At 35.0% G+C, this 18,343-nt stretch overlaps 1 protein-coding gene across 2 annotated transcripts in view; it reads right to left on the bottom strand.

Annotated features, from left to right (window-relative positions):
- Positions 1-4,733: 4,733 nt before the first annotated feature.
- The window catches only part of LOC107845589 (vesicle-associated protein 1-2), a 39,174-nt gene continuing 25,564 nt past the window's right edge, over positions 4,734-18,343 (bottom strand). The window contains exons 7-9 of one of the 2 annotated variants that reach the window (XM_016690003.2): positions 8,494-8,629; positions 6,743-6,820; positions 4,734-5,159 (exon numbers count right to left, since the gene is read on the bottom strand). In XM_016690003.2, the coding sequence (XP_016545489.2) occupies positions 5,137-5,159; positions 6,743-6,820; positions 8,494-8,629 (237 nt within the window). In that variant the 3' untranslated portion in view covers positions 4,734-5,136. The remainder of the gene's footprint in view (positions 5,160-6,742; positions 6,821-8,493; positions 8,630-18,343) is intronic. The other variant, XM_016690004.2, reaches the window with a different exon arrangement.

The raw sequence follows: 18,343 nt of genomic DNA, 5'->3' as shown, positions 1-18,343 counted from the left end.
AAGAAAAAGAAAGATTACTAAAGTAAGTTAGAAACTCAACATTGAATTATGATTTAAACAGTAAAATAATAAAGATATATTCAATATTAAAGAAAAGAGAGTGACACAAAGTGCACCCAGATAAAACTTATGCCCCTTGGGCAAGATTTGACTCTAGCATAGTCTTTATTGGTTTAGTAAATGATCTATAACTCTTGCTCAAGAGGCAAGACTTTTAGATCACAAAGGAACAAGTTGTGCCCCATGGGCAAAAGTTGACACTATTGATTTGGCAGATGATCTATAACTCTTACTCTAGAGACAAGAGTAGAAACAAGTCTATGAGCCATTATTAAGTGCCCAACTTTCCTGCCTACTTCAGCAAGCACTGGAGAACAAGTTGAGCCATTGAGGGTAAGCTGGAGAAGATGTGCACAAAGCCAGCTCTCTCCTAAAAGCTAAGCAATAATCACAAAGTGGCAAATCAACAACCTATTATTAAGTGCTTATTATATGTATGTAAATTTAGTAATAACTGGAACCAATTCAACTAGTTAGCACATTGAAAATATAAAGAACATGAAGCTGGAGGCTTATAAGCACAATGGCGGAGAAAAGGACCAAAAAATACAAATATATACATTAAATACAAATAGTTTGCCCAATTACATGATCTTCTCACTTTTTCTGAAAATTAAGACCTTAACTCAATAAGCTTTCAGTGATTCCACTTTTTATTTCTCATTACAGGTCCTGCAAAGTTGGAGATAAGTACAAGCAACAATTCACGGTGTTCCTTTTTCTAATCGCTTTTTATCACACACAAATGAACAAAATCAACTTCTTCTACTAAAAGAAGGTCCTAACTTCTTTATTCACTTTTCTAGTTCTGCACGCTTACGCAATGTAAATGAAGCCTTAACATAGTATCATTCATAGAAGCAATTCAACATAGTTTAACTAATCAACAACTGAACATAAATTAAACCAAAACAGAAAAACATGTTTAATACACTCAATAAAATCATAAAATTTTCTTTTGAAAAGATTTTAACGATAACGGGGTGAACAACTAAATGTTCTGTTTTTAGCCTTCTAAAGCTAGACGTTCTCCAGATTCAAGTCTGTAAATCAAACTAAACACACTCCTTCAAGAGTCATTGCATTATGTGGATTATCAACCTATGGAATTTTTTGGTTATTCAAACATAAATATCAAAAGAATAATAATTACAAGAGCAAGCATTTCCTTGTTGCACCCAAGAGTAAGGTTGTGGGACTGTGGCAAGTGGTCAATAAAGTGTTTGAGAACTACGAGGTCTCATGTCCAAAATTCAGTAAAGACAAAAATACTAGGTGATTTCTTCCTATCTATTCTAACCTTGGTGGATAGAGTTATCTGGTACTTGTTGTTGGAACGTACCCCACAGATAAGGAATATTAGTCAAGGTGTGTGCAAGTTCAACCCATCACCAGGGTCCATCAACTTCAGCAAGCACTGGAGACAAAGTTGAGCCATGAAGGTAAGCTGCAGAAGTTATGTGCAAAGCCAGCTCTCTCCTAAAAGCTAAGCAATAATCATAAAATGGCAAATCGAGAGCCTACTATTAAGTACTTATTATATGTAAATTAAGTAATAAATGGAATCAATCCAACTAGTTAGCTCATTGACAATGTAAACATGAAGCTAGAGGCTTATAAGCACATTGGCTGAAGGAAACGACCAAAAAGCACAAATAGTCAAGCAAGAATCTTATAGAGATGATTTCTGACCAAAAAAAAAAAAGAAAAAAATAAATAAAGTAACATATTAACACCTTTGTCAGCACAGTATTTGAGACACACATAAAACCATGCACAAAACAGGCAAACAAGCTGTCACTGGCCTAACGCAAACACTTTGAACCTTATCTAAAAAATAATCCTAATCGTACCTCATTATAAGCTAAGTCTCAAGTTATTTCAGTTTAAAAAATTAGAGCAAAGTGGTTTCATTAAAGTGTTAAACAAACTTAACAGAAAAAATTCAATTATTGACATATTTGACTTCAACATTCATCACTTGTACATAATCTATATCTATAATATATTAAAAATGTAAAGACCCTTAGAAAAGTGAATTGAACTTTTTGCCCTTCATTAAAACTCTCTGTAATAGACAAAATCATCATTTTTTATTTTCTTATTATATTTTTTAATTAATAATAAAATAAGAATCCTAAAATATATTATATGGTAGAAGAAATTATATGGTAAAAGATATTAGGAGAATTAATTTCCATAATTAAAAAACACCCTTAAATATATAGAAGACGAATTAGATAGGGACAAGGTTACCTCGGTATATTTTGTATTTGGTTAGAATACTTCTCCAATTTCATTTTTTATGTTAGGTAATTCGATTATTTATTTTTGGTTGATAAAAAGGGATTGTTTTTGTTTTTTATATTTTTGGCATTGTTAAGAAAATCAATGCTAAAAAGTTAAAACGTTGGTTTTATTTGTCTATGGTTTTGTATTGTTAAAAATATGTGTTAAAAAAGGTAAAAATGTTTCCTTTAATTTTTGGTGAAATAATTTTGCAATTAATTTAATTTTAAATTTTTTTAGATTTAGTTGTATAATTTAGATAAAAAATTATAATATTTAATACTTCTAAATCAGTTAGAATTTTACCTTATATAAAAAAAGAATTTCTATAATTCTATAGATAATAGTTTGATCAAACTTTACTAGAAACTTAGGGTTATTTCTTCTTTGTTACATCTATTTTGTGTTTTGTTTGTGTAGTAGTGTATCATGTTTAATTAATTGTACATTTTTCTTTTTGTGAATAGGAAGTATGATTAAAGCTCCTTCTTAATGTTTTGTATCTATTTGTGTTCAATATCTATTCTCTAATATGTGTAAGAAATGATGAAAAATCAACTCCTTTATGTGCATGATAGGGTTGGTCAGTAATGATAAGTCATACAATATATGGTAAAAGAAAAATAGAAAAATCATCTCACAAGTGTTTGTTCATTGTCTAAAGCTTTTGAAAACTAAAATATGTTACTCTTGAGACACCCAAAAAACATATGAAAGATGCAGGTCCAAAGATTATCAGTAAAGGGCTCATCATAGATGAACAAGTAAGTTACTATTTCAACTTACAATTAGACTCTTATAATTCCTACTCCACACATATTTTCTTATTTCACAATCTTAGTTTCTTCCTCCTTATTTGTGCTTAATAGAAAGAAAGAAGTGAAAGATACCTTGCTCGACAATAAGTTTAGGATGTCGTAGATTCTATATAAATTGTATATGTTGTTTCGAAATCTTTAGCTTTGTCCGAAAAAAATATCAATTTTATTATTGTATGTAATTAATTGTTCTAAAAGAGATTATGTTACTGGCGTGCGATACTAAATACATTAGTATAGGATTCCCAAGAGAAAATTTGAATATTCAATCACTTGCTTTTTGTCAAATTATATTATGCACGCAAATGAGTACAATATTTATTTTAAAGTCAACTGTAAATTTTTATGATTTGTGTAGTTTTATTGATTGACGTGAGGCACAAGTGCAATGCATGTACACTATGCTAATATTACTAATCTATAAATCTTAACATAGACGCAAAGACTGGGCCCCTATAGAAACAAGTAATGCCTCATGGACAAGAATTGATCCTGCCACATTGTCTAGTAATTAAACAGATGCTCAATAACTCTTGCCCTAGAGGCAAGACTTATCCAACAAAGAAACAACTAGCCCCTATGGATAAGTGTCGACACTACTTTGTTCTGTAATGATTTGATAGACCCTCTATAATTCTTGCCCTAGAGGCAAGAATTAGCTCACAATAAACATATTTAAAGGAAGATAGGCTGACAGAGAATTCTTCAAACATTGATGTAAAATACATGTAAATGATAAACTAAATTTTGTAGAAACTTACATCAACAATGATGTCAATTAAGTTAGAAGGCAAAAGTTCTGAAGAATTGGAAGCGACATCCACACTGAGAGACGCTCTATTTCTTCATCAGAAGCAACATCCATTTTTTTATGTTTATCGAGTTTGAAGATTTGAGAGAAGTCTGTTGAAGAGAAAGAGGAGCAATAGAAAGAGTATTTGAGAAAATGAGAAAATAAGATGAACAACGAGAAGAGTATTTGAGAAAAATCTGAAGAAGAAGAAGAAGAAAAAAAGAGAGAAATAATAAAAATCCAAAATAAAGGTTAAAGAGAAATAAATTTTAAAAAGAGGAAAATTGAAGAAATAGATAATGGTTGAGAAAAAAGAGAAAAAAATAAAGGTTGAGACAAATAAATTAAAACATGAAAATAAAAAGTGAAAATAATAAAAAATAGAATAATAAATTTAAAGGAAAAAACAAAAAGTGAAAAAAAAAAGTAGAATAATAAAAGTAAAGGAAAAATAAAAAAGTGAAAATAATAAGAAATAAAATTTGAGAGATAAATGAGTATGGAAAGTTTAAAAATATATTTGAGGTGTAGAGGGGCAAAATGATACTTATAGTATATTAATAAGTAAGGAAGGTTATTCTTCAAAGACATTTCTTATTGGGGTCAAATATCTAAAGTCGCTCATATTTGGGTCTATGGCATACAATTTCCTACTTCTAGTAATATCCACTTCAATACCGGGATTATTTTCATACAGTTAGGAGGCAGACAAGATGAAATCTCCCAAAAAAATAAAAAAATTAAAGATTTCAAAAGGTGACCATGCAAGATAGTTGAAATGAATACAAGTAAACACCTTCATGCCAATAAGATCACTCAAATAAGTATAGTCCAACATTTGGTTGCATTCCAAACTTAAGAAAGACACTTGATAAATAAACTAATGTTGTCTTCTCGAGCTGCCAAAAAGGTGGATGCCAAACCAAGTTAGTCATATGATGATTGCTCTTCAAGCTCAAGGCTATTACAAAACAAATGAAACTGACTTGCGCACATTTGAGTCAACCAGAGAACTAATGGACTTATGGTTTGGTTCTGAATTTTTCAAACAGCTGGAGCATTGAGAATAGAGCAAGAACGTCTAAAGATTATGTCTTTTGGAAAAGATAACCCAGAAGGATTCCCAGCAATGCAATGATAAGAACATATATAGTTGGGATACCACCACGACTTCTGTTACGTTCCTTTCTCAAGAGCTCCTGCACAGGGATAAAGCACATGATGTTCAAAGACAAAATTCAGAAGGTGATATTTTAGCGTCTTGCACAGCCAGAGCAGGCAAAGGCCCCTCTTTATGTGCCATTCATTTCAATGGAGTCGGGAACCTAAATGACAAACAAACATGCATACCAATCTATATGTACTACGCAACATCATCGACCGACCCTAGTTCAAAGTATTATTGAGAACCAACTAATTTACTGCTATATTACCGGGCACGTTTTGGGCCGAAAATCGACCAGCGGCCCCCAGGTGGGCTATGGAGCGGCCCTAGTTAATGGGGCCATTTGGGTGGTCAAACGGATGAATCAGCGCGAACAGGCCATTTTTGAGCTAAATCGGTGGGTGTTAACCCACGGTTCTCGAGGTGGGCCCGAACACATTTCGGGCCGAAAATTGAAAAAAAAAACTCCCCAAATCAAGATTCTAGGTATTCGCGCAAAGATCAAGATTCTAGGCTCGAATTTTAGAAAGAAAAAAAAATCAACCTACAATGCAATTGAAATCAATTGAGGTATTTATTTCTTAAATTTTCTTTTTTGAGAGAATCCAGATGGTTTTCTAAAAAAAATGTGAGGGGGGGCATGGGGCCGTAATTTGCTTCGCATAGCACACAAATTTAGTGTGCTATATGAGCCATTGCACGTTAACGGCCTATAAGGCCAGGTCCGTGTAAAAGCCTCACATCTATATTTCGTCAAGTTTAATATCGCATTTGTCAAAGCATATCAGGCTCATGGCCCTTTGTTCCTAATGCTTGATCACTTTCCACCACCTCAAGCAATGAAATCACATGTTGAGTGGACTGCAATTCATGAAGAAATGGATATCAATAGAGAACAATTCGTTCAAATTGAAAAGGGAAAAGCCAAGAGGCAGGAGGCTTGTCCAAGAAAAATGACATCAATGTCAACAAGATGGCAGAAATGCCATTTAGGTACTTACAATACTCTGACAACATTTACAGAAAAAGGCATATTTCACAGAACAATTGTATTATCCCTGCCCCAAGGGGATGTGGTTGAGTTGGTTTGAGGGGGACTTTCTATAGTGGAGGTCGCAGGTTCGATACACCCCTAATGCCTTCTCAATCGAGCTCGTTCCAAGGGGTTTACCTAGTGCGGTTTACATCTCCTGTGTGGTTTGCGAGCTATTGCACAGTGAGGGGTTTACCCAGTGCGCACACAGTGCTCACCACAGAGTGCTCACCCGAAGGGCAGAGGGTGTAGCAGCTGCGGTTTTCCTGGAGTTTTAAAAAAAAAAAAAATTGTATTATCCCCAAGTCCCAAAGCCAGACAAACTTTCCGTGCAAACCAACCAGTAAATGCAGTTTCTGTCCCCCTTTTCTAATGTCTTATATTTAGTTATTTTTCTGATCAGTTCTGTGTTTTAAATTTTATCATTGTGCAATTTAGTTCTGCAATTTTCCCCAGTACAATCCAAGTCTTTAACTTTAGAAAGAAATGAATGATCATGTGAAACAGTCACATCATATTTTGAGAAGTACGTAAGGAGTGGTGAGAAGTACATAATATTTTGAGAAGTACATAAGAACCGTTACCAATTCTTGCTGAAGCTTGCTGTTTTGCTGCATAACAGAAATTTTCTCCGCTGTCAGCTTCGAAATTAGTGCCTTCGTCTGCAAACAAGACAGAACCCTCAGCCTTCATTCATAATACCTTAACAATATAATGGAAGAATGGAGAACAAAACATATCAAAAGGTTTTGGCCAAATTGATGAACTTTACATATCAGGACCACCTTCATAACGAAACAAATACTCAAAAAGATAAGTAGTAACACAACAATAGTGATGTAGGAAATACTGGAAGTACATCCCGAAGGGATAAACAATCACCAGTTGATGAAGAAAAGAAAATAACTGTAGGTATAACATCAAAGATTCATCAGGAGAAACAATCACCAGTTGACATATCCTCCATCTTGATATATAAAACCTATACAGACAGTTACAAGAAAGTAAGACTTTACTATATAAATGGAGCATTGAACCAAATGATTCCACTCATGAATTCTAAGAGCACTCAAAGATTGAAGGAGCTCATTCTAATAGCATCTAAACTAGTTAATTGTGGTCTAGGCTAAAAATTCCAGACCACATAGGATATATTATCACTAGACCTGTACCCCCCATATACCTCAAAACTGCACCAAAAAGCCAATATTCAATTAGAAACAGAACAACACAACGAGAACAACTTATTTCTATGAGAATCTTCATTCAGACATAAGTCGAAGAAAATAATGGGAAGACTTAACATTAAGACTGGCAACGGACCGGAACCGGAACTTCCTTATCGATTTGTGACGCCGGAACCGGTGTTACCGGAACCAGAATACCGGAATTTCCCCCCTGTTCGCAGCAGTTCGTTGGCTACCGGTGTGGAACCGGATTGGACCAGAGCGACACCGGAACATTACCGGAAGAGACGTCGTACTGGTACAGTTTTTTAAAAAAAATTAATTTAAATTATATATATATTAACTTAAGGGCCTTAACTTATATATATATTAATTTATATATTAACTTAATAATTTATATAAGTTTTATATATATATATATATATATATTAACTTATATAATTTACTAACTTTTTTTTAATAAGTTTAAGTTTTAATACATCTTAAAAAGTTTAAAATTTTAACTTAATTAAGTTAATAAATATAACAGGGTTTAATATATCCTTAAGTTTAAGTTAATAGAATATTTTTAATAAGTTCAAGAAGTTAAATTATATTTATATAATTTTAAGTTATAAAGTTAAAAAATTTCCTAACTTTATAAAGTTTTGTATTAATTTATTTATTTTTCATAATTGCAACAAACAAAAGACAAATTTTAAAATAAAATTAGGCGAATAGCCGTTATATTTATTCAAATTTCATACGCTGCACATTTATTACAAAGATATTAAAAGAAAATCTAATCTACGCAGCCACCTTCCAGGAAGGGTTCTGTTTGAATTAGATCTCTATTGTAGAATCATATTAATATCTAAATTGTCTATAATATTTTTGGCGTAACTTTCTATTTCTGCAGCGGATAAATCTTCCGAAATTGGTCTTTTTCCTTGTTGCTCCATTGCTTCCATTCCATCATCACTATTTTCTTCAAAAATTTCATCTATTTCGTCTTCAACATGGGATGGTAATTTGGGGAGCCCAAAATTTCTTCGTTCGGCATTGATCCAATCTCTAAACCTCTAAATAATACCAAAATCTCCAAACTATCCCTTGCTAACGAATATCGATGATCTCCTATAATAAATCTTCCTGCGCTAAAAGCTTACTCCGAAGCAACTGAAGAAGCTTGAGTTGATAGCAAATCTCGAACCATCCTTGAAAGTTTTGAAAATTGTCTGATACGGGGGTCTTCCACCATGATAAAAGTTGTTTTCCAGTTTCATCTCTAATACTTTCCCGATCCTGCGAAAGAGATGAATCAAAATCATTACTCCTACAACATTGAAGACCAAGTTCTTCGCCCATCTCGTCATCTAAATCATCATATCTACGTCTAGAAGTAGGAGGTTCGATCGGCCCAATATTTTGTTCCACAACTTGATACAAGTTATATAAACTCCTAGCTTTAGGTACTATGCTAGCACAACGAGTGTCAACTGATGGGGTTTCATGAGGTCCAATTTCTAAATTGTTGTATAATTTTTTAACCAGCATCACTGTACCATGTTCTTTATAAAAAGGGTTGAATAAATTAGTTGTCAAAAAAATTTGTGGAATAGAAAAATAATATTTTTAAAATTTATCAAACATAGCTTCAATTGCCTCTTTGTAAGGGCATAATTTTTTATATTCAGCAAGTACTCTAGAAATAGCAGTAATAGTTACTAAATCAGAAGAAATAGTTGGAGTATATTTACCAGATATTGTGTTCGTAGCTTGATGAAAACAACAACAAACTCAGTGTATTCCCACAAAGCGAGGTCTGGGGAGGGTAAGATGTACGCAGACCATACCGCTACCTCGAAGAAGTAGAGAGATTATTTCCGATAGACCCCCGGCTCAAGATAATGCTTAGTAAACGAGGAGTTGGATGACATAACAGAAATAAGGAATAGAAAACAATAAAAATGAAAATCAGCGAAATACGAAAAATAAGAGAAATAAGGGCAACACTAAAAGAGAAAATAGGAACTAGGAAAAAGGGAATAGGACACCCACCTAGTAGCAACATACACTCACATACCAAAGATACTTATGCACACAGTCCTAGGACGTAGCTTGGTGAAAAGTTTTCAAAAATTTACAAAGTTCTTCTACTTCAGTCCAATCATCTTCATCTAGTATTAAATTAACATCCTCATTATAAGAATTATAAACTAATTGTATAGGTTTACGATATATAAAAGCAACTTTAAGAGTTTGAAACAAAGAATTCAATCTAATAGGAATTTCTTTTGGAACTTTTCTATATGGAAGCTCACATTGTTTACATTTATATTTATAATCATTGATTACTTTCCTTCTTTTATTTTTGAAAATATAACTACAAGCAATTCGAACTTTACAACAACCATTTCCAAACAAATATCCAAACAAATAAACACCATCATGTACTATTAAATTTAAAATATGTGTCGTACATCTAACATGAAAATGATCTTCATCCATAGGCCATAATCTAGTTTTTAACTCGTCAATAGCTTTCAAATTATTAGAAGCATTATCTAATGTGCATGCCATAGGTTTACCAATAAATCTAAAATATTTCATGCTCTACGTTATTGTACTAGCTATATACATACCGGTTTTAGACTCGTCAACATATTTATAAGCAATAATTCTTTTTTGCATGTTCCAATCGTGATCAATCCAATGAGCCGTGAGAGTAAAATAATCATTACCGACGACACTACGACCCATATCAGAAGTAACAGATATTCTACCATCAAATTTGTCAAATAAGCAACGAAGAAAATGACAATGTTCAGCTTGAAATTTAAAAATATCATTTTTAATTGTATTTCGTGAAAAACCTTTAAAAGAGGGATTATATACTCGTTGAATATAATGAATAAAACCGGGGTGCGAAGGAAAACTAAAAGACAAACCCATAGCAGCAACCATTTTCGCTAGTTCTTCTCTATCTACATCTTCACTATAGGTCGATGATGAACTTGGGCCAGCCGGTTTAAACATGTCTAAACGTGTTTGAACCATATTACCTCCTACAGATTCATGCACAAATGGTGTACCATCTTTTTTGCCTTAGCCTCATTTTTTAGACGAATAAATTTTTTATTACATTTCATCAAATGCGAACTTAGCAACCCTGTCCCGCCATTTTTTCCCCCCGATCAAATGTTTAAAAACATACTTGCATTTATTGCAAGTAGCAGTACTTTTTACCCTATCATGCTCCATAAATTTCCAAATTAAAGACCTTTTAGTACGTTCGGTATCTTTGGCCCTAGTAAATTCCGGTAAAGGGGAAGTTCTTCACCATGTTTCGATAATTCCGTAACCGGACTAGTAGGGGTAGGGGTATCACCTAACTCTTGTTCTTCTATATCATCTTCTTCCGGTAAGTCTTCCTCAAAATTATCATAACGCCTACTTAGGGTCTCATGATCTAATTCCATACCGATACCAACGTCGAAATCATTAGGCTGTGACAAAGAAGTTTCATTAAATCCAAGCGGTAATGAACTAGTAGTAGCCTTACTTTTTTTATTTCTACGAAAAACCTTACCAAAGATCGGTTTTTTACCACTACTATTTTTTCCGGAATCCATAATTAAAATTAAAATATTAAAACAAGCACTACAAATATTATAAATTAAAAAATTAATATACCAAACGTCTGCGTAAAAGCAGACGTATACCAAATGTCGAAATTAAAAGATGATAATTGAAACTTGTAATATCTTCAAAAAAATCTTCAACTCCAACTAATATAATAATTATAAATATTTAGAGAGAATGTGAGAATATTAAGAGAGAATATGAGAATTGAGAATATTTGTGTGGAAAAAGAATTGAAATGGAGGATATTTATAGTGAAAATTTTAAAGGGTGGTGTGGGGTAATTGGGAGAGGGGGGTGTTTTGTGGCAAGGGCTACATTTGCAACGGCCAAAAGAGTCGTTGCCAGTCGAATCTTATACCAACCTAATTAAAAAAAAAAAAAAAAAAGGCAAAAATTATTCTAACACCATTAATAGTCATTGTGGACAGAAACTAACATAAATATGTTAGAAGAATGATCACTGATAATGGAAAGCAAATAAGTGGCTATTGTAGTCGACGGACCGGAATCGGTCAACCGGAACCGGTACTGAAAATACCGGCATTTTTTGAGGTTTCGCACCGGTACCGTATTCCGGACCATTGGGTACCGATATACCGGTACCGTTGTGTTACCGGTACCGGAACCAAACCGGAAACAGAGTTGACGGACCAGAACGGAATTTTCCGATTCCGTTGCCAGTCTTAGCATGGAGCTCACTGCCTGAGAATTAAATAAGTAAATTGATTCAAGGGAAAACTAAAGCGCAAATTAAAATTTACTACTAAATGCATATATGAGTCCTTTTCTTAAAATACCAAATGACTAGAAAACTATATACTACCCAATAAACAAAAATTTTAAGAAAGTCACACTATACATTGGAGACAAAATGCATCCCTTCTTAGATCAAGAATAACATAAGATACATTAGGATATATCTTCAGTAACTAGCTATGTAGAACTAACTCAACAGGTATAAATCTTTTTAAATATAATTAAGAATTAAAAGAGCTAGACCTGATCATAAATATTTCGGTCACAGGACGACGCCTACGCACCACCATCTACTACACCTATGGAGGATATAACTGTAGGTATAACACCCTCTGCGATGAACATGAGAATCCTTGCTAGGATCTGAAAAGCATATTATACAGCCTCCAATTCTCCAAGCATCATCTTCAAATTATTATATTTCTGAATAAACTCATGCAAAGTTCCACCCGCAGCATACTTGAGCATGAGGTTGTAAGTGTGCTTTCCATTTTCGACTCCAACATCTTCCAGAAGCACTCAACTACGTATTCCAAACCTCTCAACGCAATCAATATTTGTCCTTCCTTTCAGAGCGAAAATAAATGAGTAACTTCTGACTCCAAATAATGTAAACTGGGACAGTATTTCATTAACGGCATAGCAAGAGACACCATATCGTAAGAACCAGAGCCCAACACTTTTAAGGTTTTCCCAGTACATACTATACTTTCTTAGTGGATGAGTTTTTTCTTAGCTAAGCTGGAACCCTAGCTAGGTTTGGTGAGTAGGTTTTGATGCCTAAATGGCTTCTTACATTAGATATTAATAATGTATAGATATTGAATTAGTTCAGTTTGTTTTCCTTATGTTATTCTATTTGGGAATGAGTTAAATCCATTGTCATGTCATAATTCAACAAGTATTCACTACTGGAAAAAATTTATATCATCAAGTATCACTAAAGGTTATTACAGGTAAGATTTTCAATAATTTTTACACTTATTATTTAAAACAAATAATAATATCATCAAGAATCTTTTTTGAGAAGGTAACAATTTGTTTTCTATTCCAAAACAGTCAAACCTGCCACATGTTACAGGTTTCCATAATTACAATTGTAGGAGAGTAACAGAAAGACCTTCAACCCTATAGCAAAAACTTATAATGAGCCTAAAACATCCATAACTGATTCTAGATCTTCCATGTACTCCTGTTTACACCAAAAATGAAATAAAACTATGCAATTCATCTTCATCTTCCGAATGTTGTTGCACTTGTTCTTGAAGCATCTGAAATTTCTTTCTTTCCACACGGACCACCAAATGCATGCAGGTACGGTTTTCCATCTTTCTTTATGACCAGAGAAACTAGCATAGCTGCTCCAGATTTTCAGAGTCTGTACTATCCTCTTTGGCATCACCCAGTTCAGTCCCTTCATGTTGATAAAGATTTTCCACAAATAGCAAGTGATCCTACAGTGTAGAAAGAGATGAGTGACTGTTTCTCCACTTCTTCGCATAGGAAGAAACATATTGGATTCGGATTGAAACCCTCTTTTCATTAGATTTTCCTTGGTAGCATTGTCTATTTAGCCAATAACCAAGTAAAACATGAAACTTTAAGGGGGATTTTTACTTTTCAAATTAGTTTCGAGGGCCAGCTACCAACTTGATTGTTGAAAGTATTGAACTTCATATAGGCCTCCTTAGTATTGAATCTGCCTTGGTTGTGATTCCGCCAAATCAAACTATCTTGTGAAGTAGTTGTTCCTTTGAATTACTCCAAAATTGTAAGAAACTCTACTAAACTTTGAATCTCCCAATCATTTAATGGTCTTCTAAAGTTCAAATTCCATCGCTGGTTTGAACGGACCTCTGCGACAGTGGCATTTTGTTGATGGTTGAGGATGTAAATATCAGAAAATATATCTTTTAATGTGCGTTGCTCCAGCCATCTATTGTCCCTAAAGAAAACCTTGATGCCATTTTCCATCTTTATACTGCAGTTTTCTCTTAATTTTGGCCATAAGTTCCTAATAGCTCTCCAAAGGCCGACTCCGTAAGTGCTAGTGACCATCCATTTCATACTTCAGTTTGATTATCTCCTTCCATAAAGCCTGCTCACCGGATGCAAATCTCCAAAGCCATTTCATCATAAGGCATTGGTTTTGGGTTTTTAAATTCCTTATCCCTAGTCCGCCAGCATGTTTACTACTGATCAAAGTGTCACACACTTGACCAAGTGAATTTTTTTGGTTTCACTATTTCCTTCCCAGAGAAAACTCTTCTTAGAGCATCGAGTCTCTAAATAACACCATTAGGAGTAGGGAAAGGAGACATCATGTAAGTAGGCATGGAATCCAAAACACTGTTAATAAGTGTTAGTCTTCCCCTCAAAGAGAGGTATTGGTTTTTCCAGTTCCCAATTCTTCTTTCGCATTTCTCCACCACCCCATTCCATATATATCTGTGGACCTACTTTTGGCTCCCAGTGGCATACCCAAGTATATAGTTGGTAGTTCACCAATCCTACCCCCGAGGGTCCTAGCCAAAGAAGATAGGTCAGTCACTTCATTAACGGGTTACAAGAAGATTTTATTCCAATTAATGTGTAATCTTGAAATTGTCGCAAAGAGGACAAAAATGATCCGGAGCATCATAAGTTGCTCTCTATTAGCATCATAGAAAATCAGTGTATCATCGGCATACTGCAAGTGAGTGATCTCCATGTCAATCCCCAATCTATTTGCAACTTTGAAACCTTTCAGCCAGGATTTTTCTTGGGCAATTTTCAGCATATCATTCAGCCCCTCCATCGCAATGATGAATAAGAAACGGGACAAAGGGTCCCCTTGTCTTTTGTCTTAAACCTCTCTGGGAAGAGAAAAATCCAGTAGGAGAACCATTAATTAACATAGAAAATTTCACAGTGCTTATATAAAATTTCACCCATCTTAACCATCTACCACCAAAACCCCTTTTTGATAGGGTCTTCAGCAGGAAATTCCAATTAAGATGGTCATAAGATTTTGGTACATTGCAGAGGAGAATGATGCCTGGAACATTACTTCTCATTCTTGAGTCCGCACACTCATTTGCCATAAGGATGGCATCCATTATTTGTCTTCCTTCCTTTGATGAATGCTAGCTGTTGAGTATCCAACAACTTGTGCATCACTTTTTTGAGTCTTTCTATTAGCAACTTAGAAATGATTTTATACACACTACCAATTAGGCTAATGGGCCTGAAATTTGTTAACTCTTTTGCACCCATTTTTTGGGGGGATTAAAGTCACATAAGTAGAGTTGAAACTCTATTCAAAAACACATCTCTCGTGGAAATTTTGAATTGCAGCAACTACCTTCTCACTTACTACCTCCCAACAGTGGACATAAAATGTCATGGTGTATCCACCCGGCCCAAGAGCTTTGTCTCCAGCACATAGTTTCACGCATTCCCAAATCTCCTGGATGCTAAAGTCTTCCTGCAACAATAGATTATCTTCCTCAGAGATTTATTGCCTTCCCTGCAACCACCAGAAGGTCTCCATACCTCAGTCTCTAAATCTCTAAATATAATTTCTGGTAAAAGTCGACAACTTCCCTTTTTATAGCTTCAGGATTTCTAACAGCTTCTTCACCCACATTTAGCTCATCAATGTTGTTATATCTTCTATGTGAGTTAGCAGTTCTGTGGAAGAACTTGGTTTTGTTGTCTCCCTATTTTAACCAATTAACTCTTGATCTTTGCCTCCATGTTATCTCCTCGTGCGTGGCTATATTTTCAACTCAATTAGGAGTCCAGCTTTCACATGAATCTTGTTAGAAAAGAATAGGAATAGCATATTGAATTATACTTGGAAATGGATTGTAATGTAGTGTCCTATTAGGAATAGGATTGGAATGTAGTATCTATAAATAGGGTCTCAATGTAATAATTTAGAGACAACAATTCAATAATATTTTTCTCCATTATTACTCACATGGTATCAAAGCAGGTTAGAAATATCAGACAAGATAACTCAGTCACCGTACGTCAATTCCGATGACTAATTCGGGTCAATTTTTATTTTGTGGGTTGAGTGAAAAATACAACACCACCAAAAGGATCGAAAAGATCAAGCGACAAAAACCCGATGAAAACCGCCGAAAAATTACCCTCCATGCGCCGCCACACGTCAGCCGAAATCCAAAAATTCTGGCGAGATCTGCGTCACGCGCCGGCGCATGAGCCCGTCTCCGGTCGATTTTTGAGTTGTTTCTTTTTTGGTTGGGGTCGCCGGTCTATTCTGACTCCGACCACTTGCTCCTTTCCAGATTCCAACAATTATTTTGAGATTCTGACCGTCGAAACCCTAATTTCGGCAACATCAATTTTTTTTCGGGGATTTTTTTTTCAGAAATTCAGATCCGGTTCTTGGGATTTTCAAGTCAAATTCCCAAGATATCTTTTGGGCATGATATTTTTTTTTTTGCTCAAAAAATATTGAAATTAGAAATTCAAGTCCTATGATTAAATCTGAGCCCTTAAATGAGAAGATCAGAAAATCAAACGTCACAGTCCATGAAGAATCGACGAGGGGAAGATCGATTTGGAAGATCTCGTCCTAGGTGTAGTTATTGTAAAAGGCTTGGACACACTCGTGGCGTATGTTATTCTAGACCTAAGTGTAGTTATTGTAATAGGCTTAGACATACTCGTGGAATATGCTATTCTTTGCATGGTCGACCAACTAAAAATGCTCATATTGCTCAGTCTAACACCAAAGGTGATCAACGGGTGTATTTATCTGACAAGGAATATAATGAGTATCTTCAGTATCAGGCAAGTAAGCATATATTTCTACCAATAGCCTCAACTGCAGAATCTCCTAACTTTGGATCATGGGTTGTGGACTCAGGTGCTTCTGATCATATTTCTGGTGATAAATCACGTTTGTCTGATATTGTTTATTCACAATCTTTTCCAGCTATTACTTTAGCTAATGGAATTCGAACAGAGCCAAAAGGAGTTGGACAAGCCAAACCCCTATCTTCTGTCACTCTAGACTTTGTTCTTTATGTCCCTGGTTGTCCTTCTAATCTTGCATTTATTAGTCGTTTGACACATGCCCTTGATTGTAGTCTAACTTTTTTTTATGATTCTTTTCTAATGCAGGACCGCAAAACGGGATAGACAATTGGCATAGGACATGAATCACAAGGCCTTTACCATCTTACCGCTTCAAATTCCTTCACAGGATGCTCCATTACAGATCCTCCCAACCTTATTCACAAACGTTTGGGACATCCTAGTCTATCCAAGCTACAAAAGATAGTGCCTAGTTTGTCTAGTCTATCCACATTAGATTAAGTCGTGTCAACTTGGGAAACACACCCGTGCTACATTTTCACGTAGTATTGAGAGTCGCTCAGAGTCTATTTTCTCATTAGTTCATTCCGATATTTGGGGTCCTAGTAGAGTCAGTTCACCATTAGGATTTCGTTACTTTGTTACTTTCATCGATGATTTTTCAAGATGTACTTGGGTTTACTAAATGAAAGATCGTTCCGAGTTATTCTCTATATTCAAAAGTTGTTGTGCTTAAATACAAAATCAATTTGATGTTTCTATTCGTGCTTTTCGTAGTGATAATGCCTTAGAATACTTATCCTCCCAGTTTCAAGAGTTTATGACTCATCAAGGAATCATTCACCAAACATCATGTCCATACACCCCTCAGCAGAACGATATAGCAGAAAGAAAAAATACACATCTCATTGAGACTGCTCGCACTCTTCTCATTGAATCCCATGTTCCACTGCGTTTTTGGGGCGATGCGGTCCTCGCATCTTGCTATCTCATTAACAAAATGCCATCATCTTCGATCCAGACTAAGGTTCCCCGTTCCATACTATTTCCTCAGTCACATCTCTACTCTATCCCACCTCGTGTTTTTGGGAGCAGATGTGTTGTTCATAACTTAGTCCCAGGAAAAGACAAATTACCCCCTCGTGCTCTCAAATGTGTCTTTCTTGGTTACTCTCGAGTTCAAAAAGGGTATCGATGCTATTAACCTGATCTGGGTCGCTACCTTATGTCCGTTGATGTCACATTTTTTGAATCTCAACCTTACTATACATCTTCTGATCATCTTAATATCTCTGAGGTTTTACCCATACCTCCAGTCTTACCCACACTAATCTTTGAGGAATCTACGGTTACTTCTCCATCTCCAGCCACAGTGCCACCACTTTTGACTTATCACCGGCGCCCACGTCCAGTATCAGTCCCAGATGATTCATGTCCTGCGACTGACGCTTCCCCTACTGTGGACCTGCCTCTTCCTAGTCAATCAGTTGCACTTCAAAAAGGTATAAGATCCACTCTTAATGCTAACCCACACTATACTTTCTTGAGTTATCATTGTTTGTCATCACCTCATTATGCTTTTGTATTATCTTTGTCCTCTATTTTCATTCCTAAGACTACAGGTGAAGCACTTTACCATTCAGGATGAAAACAGGCTAAGATTGATGAGATGTCTGCTTTACATACGAGTGGTACTTGGAAGCTTGTTTCCCTTCCTGCAGGTAAATCTACTGTTGGTTGTCGTTGGATTTATACAATTAAAATTGGTCCAGATGGTCAGGT

The sequence above is a fragment of the Capsicum annuum genome, chromosome 10 (assembly GCF_002878395.1).
Source record: "Capsicum annuum cultivar UCD-10X-F1 chromosome 10, UCD10Xv1.1, whole genome shotgun sequence".
NCBI classification, from domain to species: Eukaryota; Viridiplantae; Streptophyta; class Magnoliopsida; order Solanales; family Solanaceae; genus Capsicum; species Capsicum annuum.
This window is presented reverse-complemented; position numbering and strand designations above follow the sequence as displayed.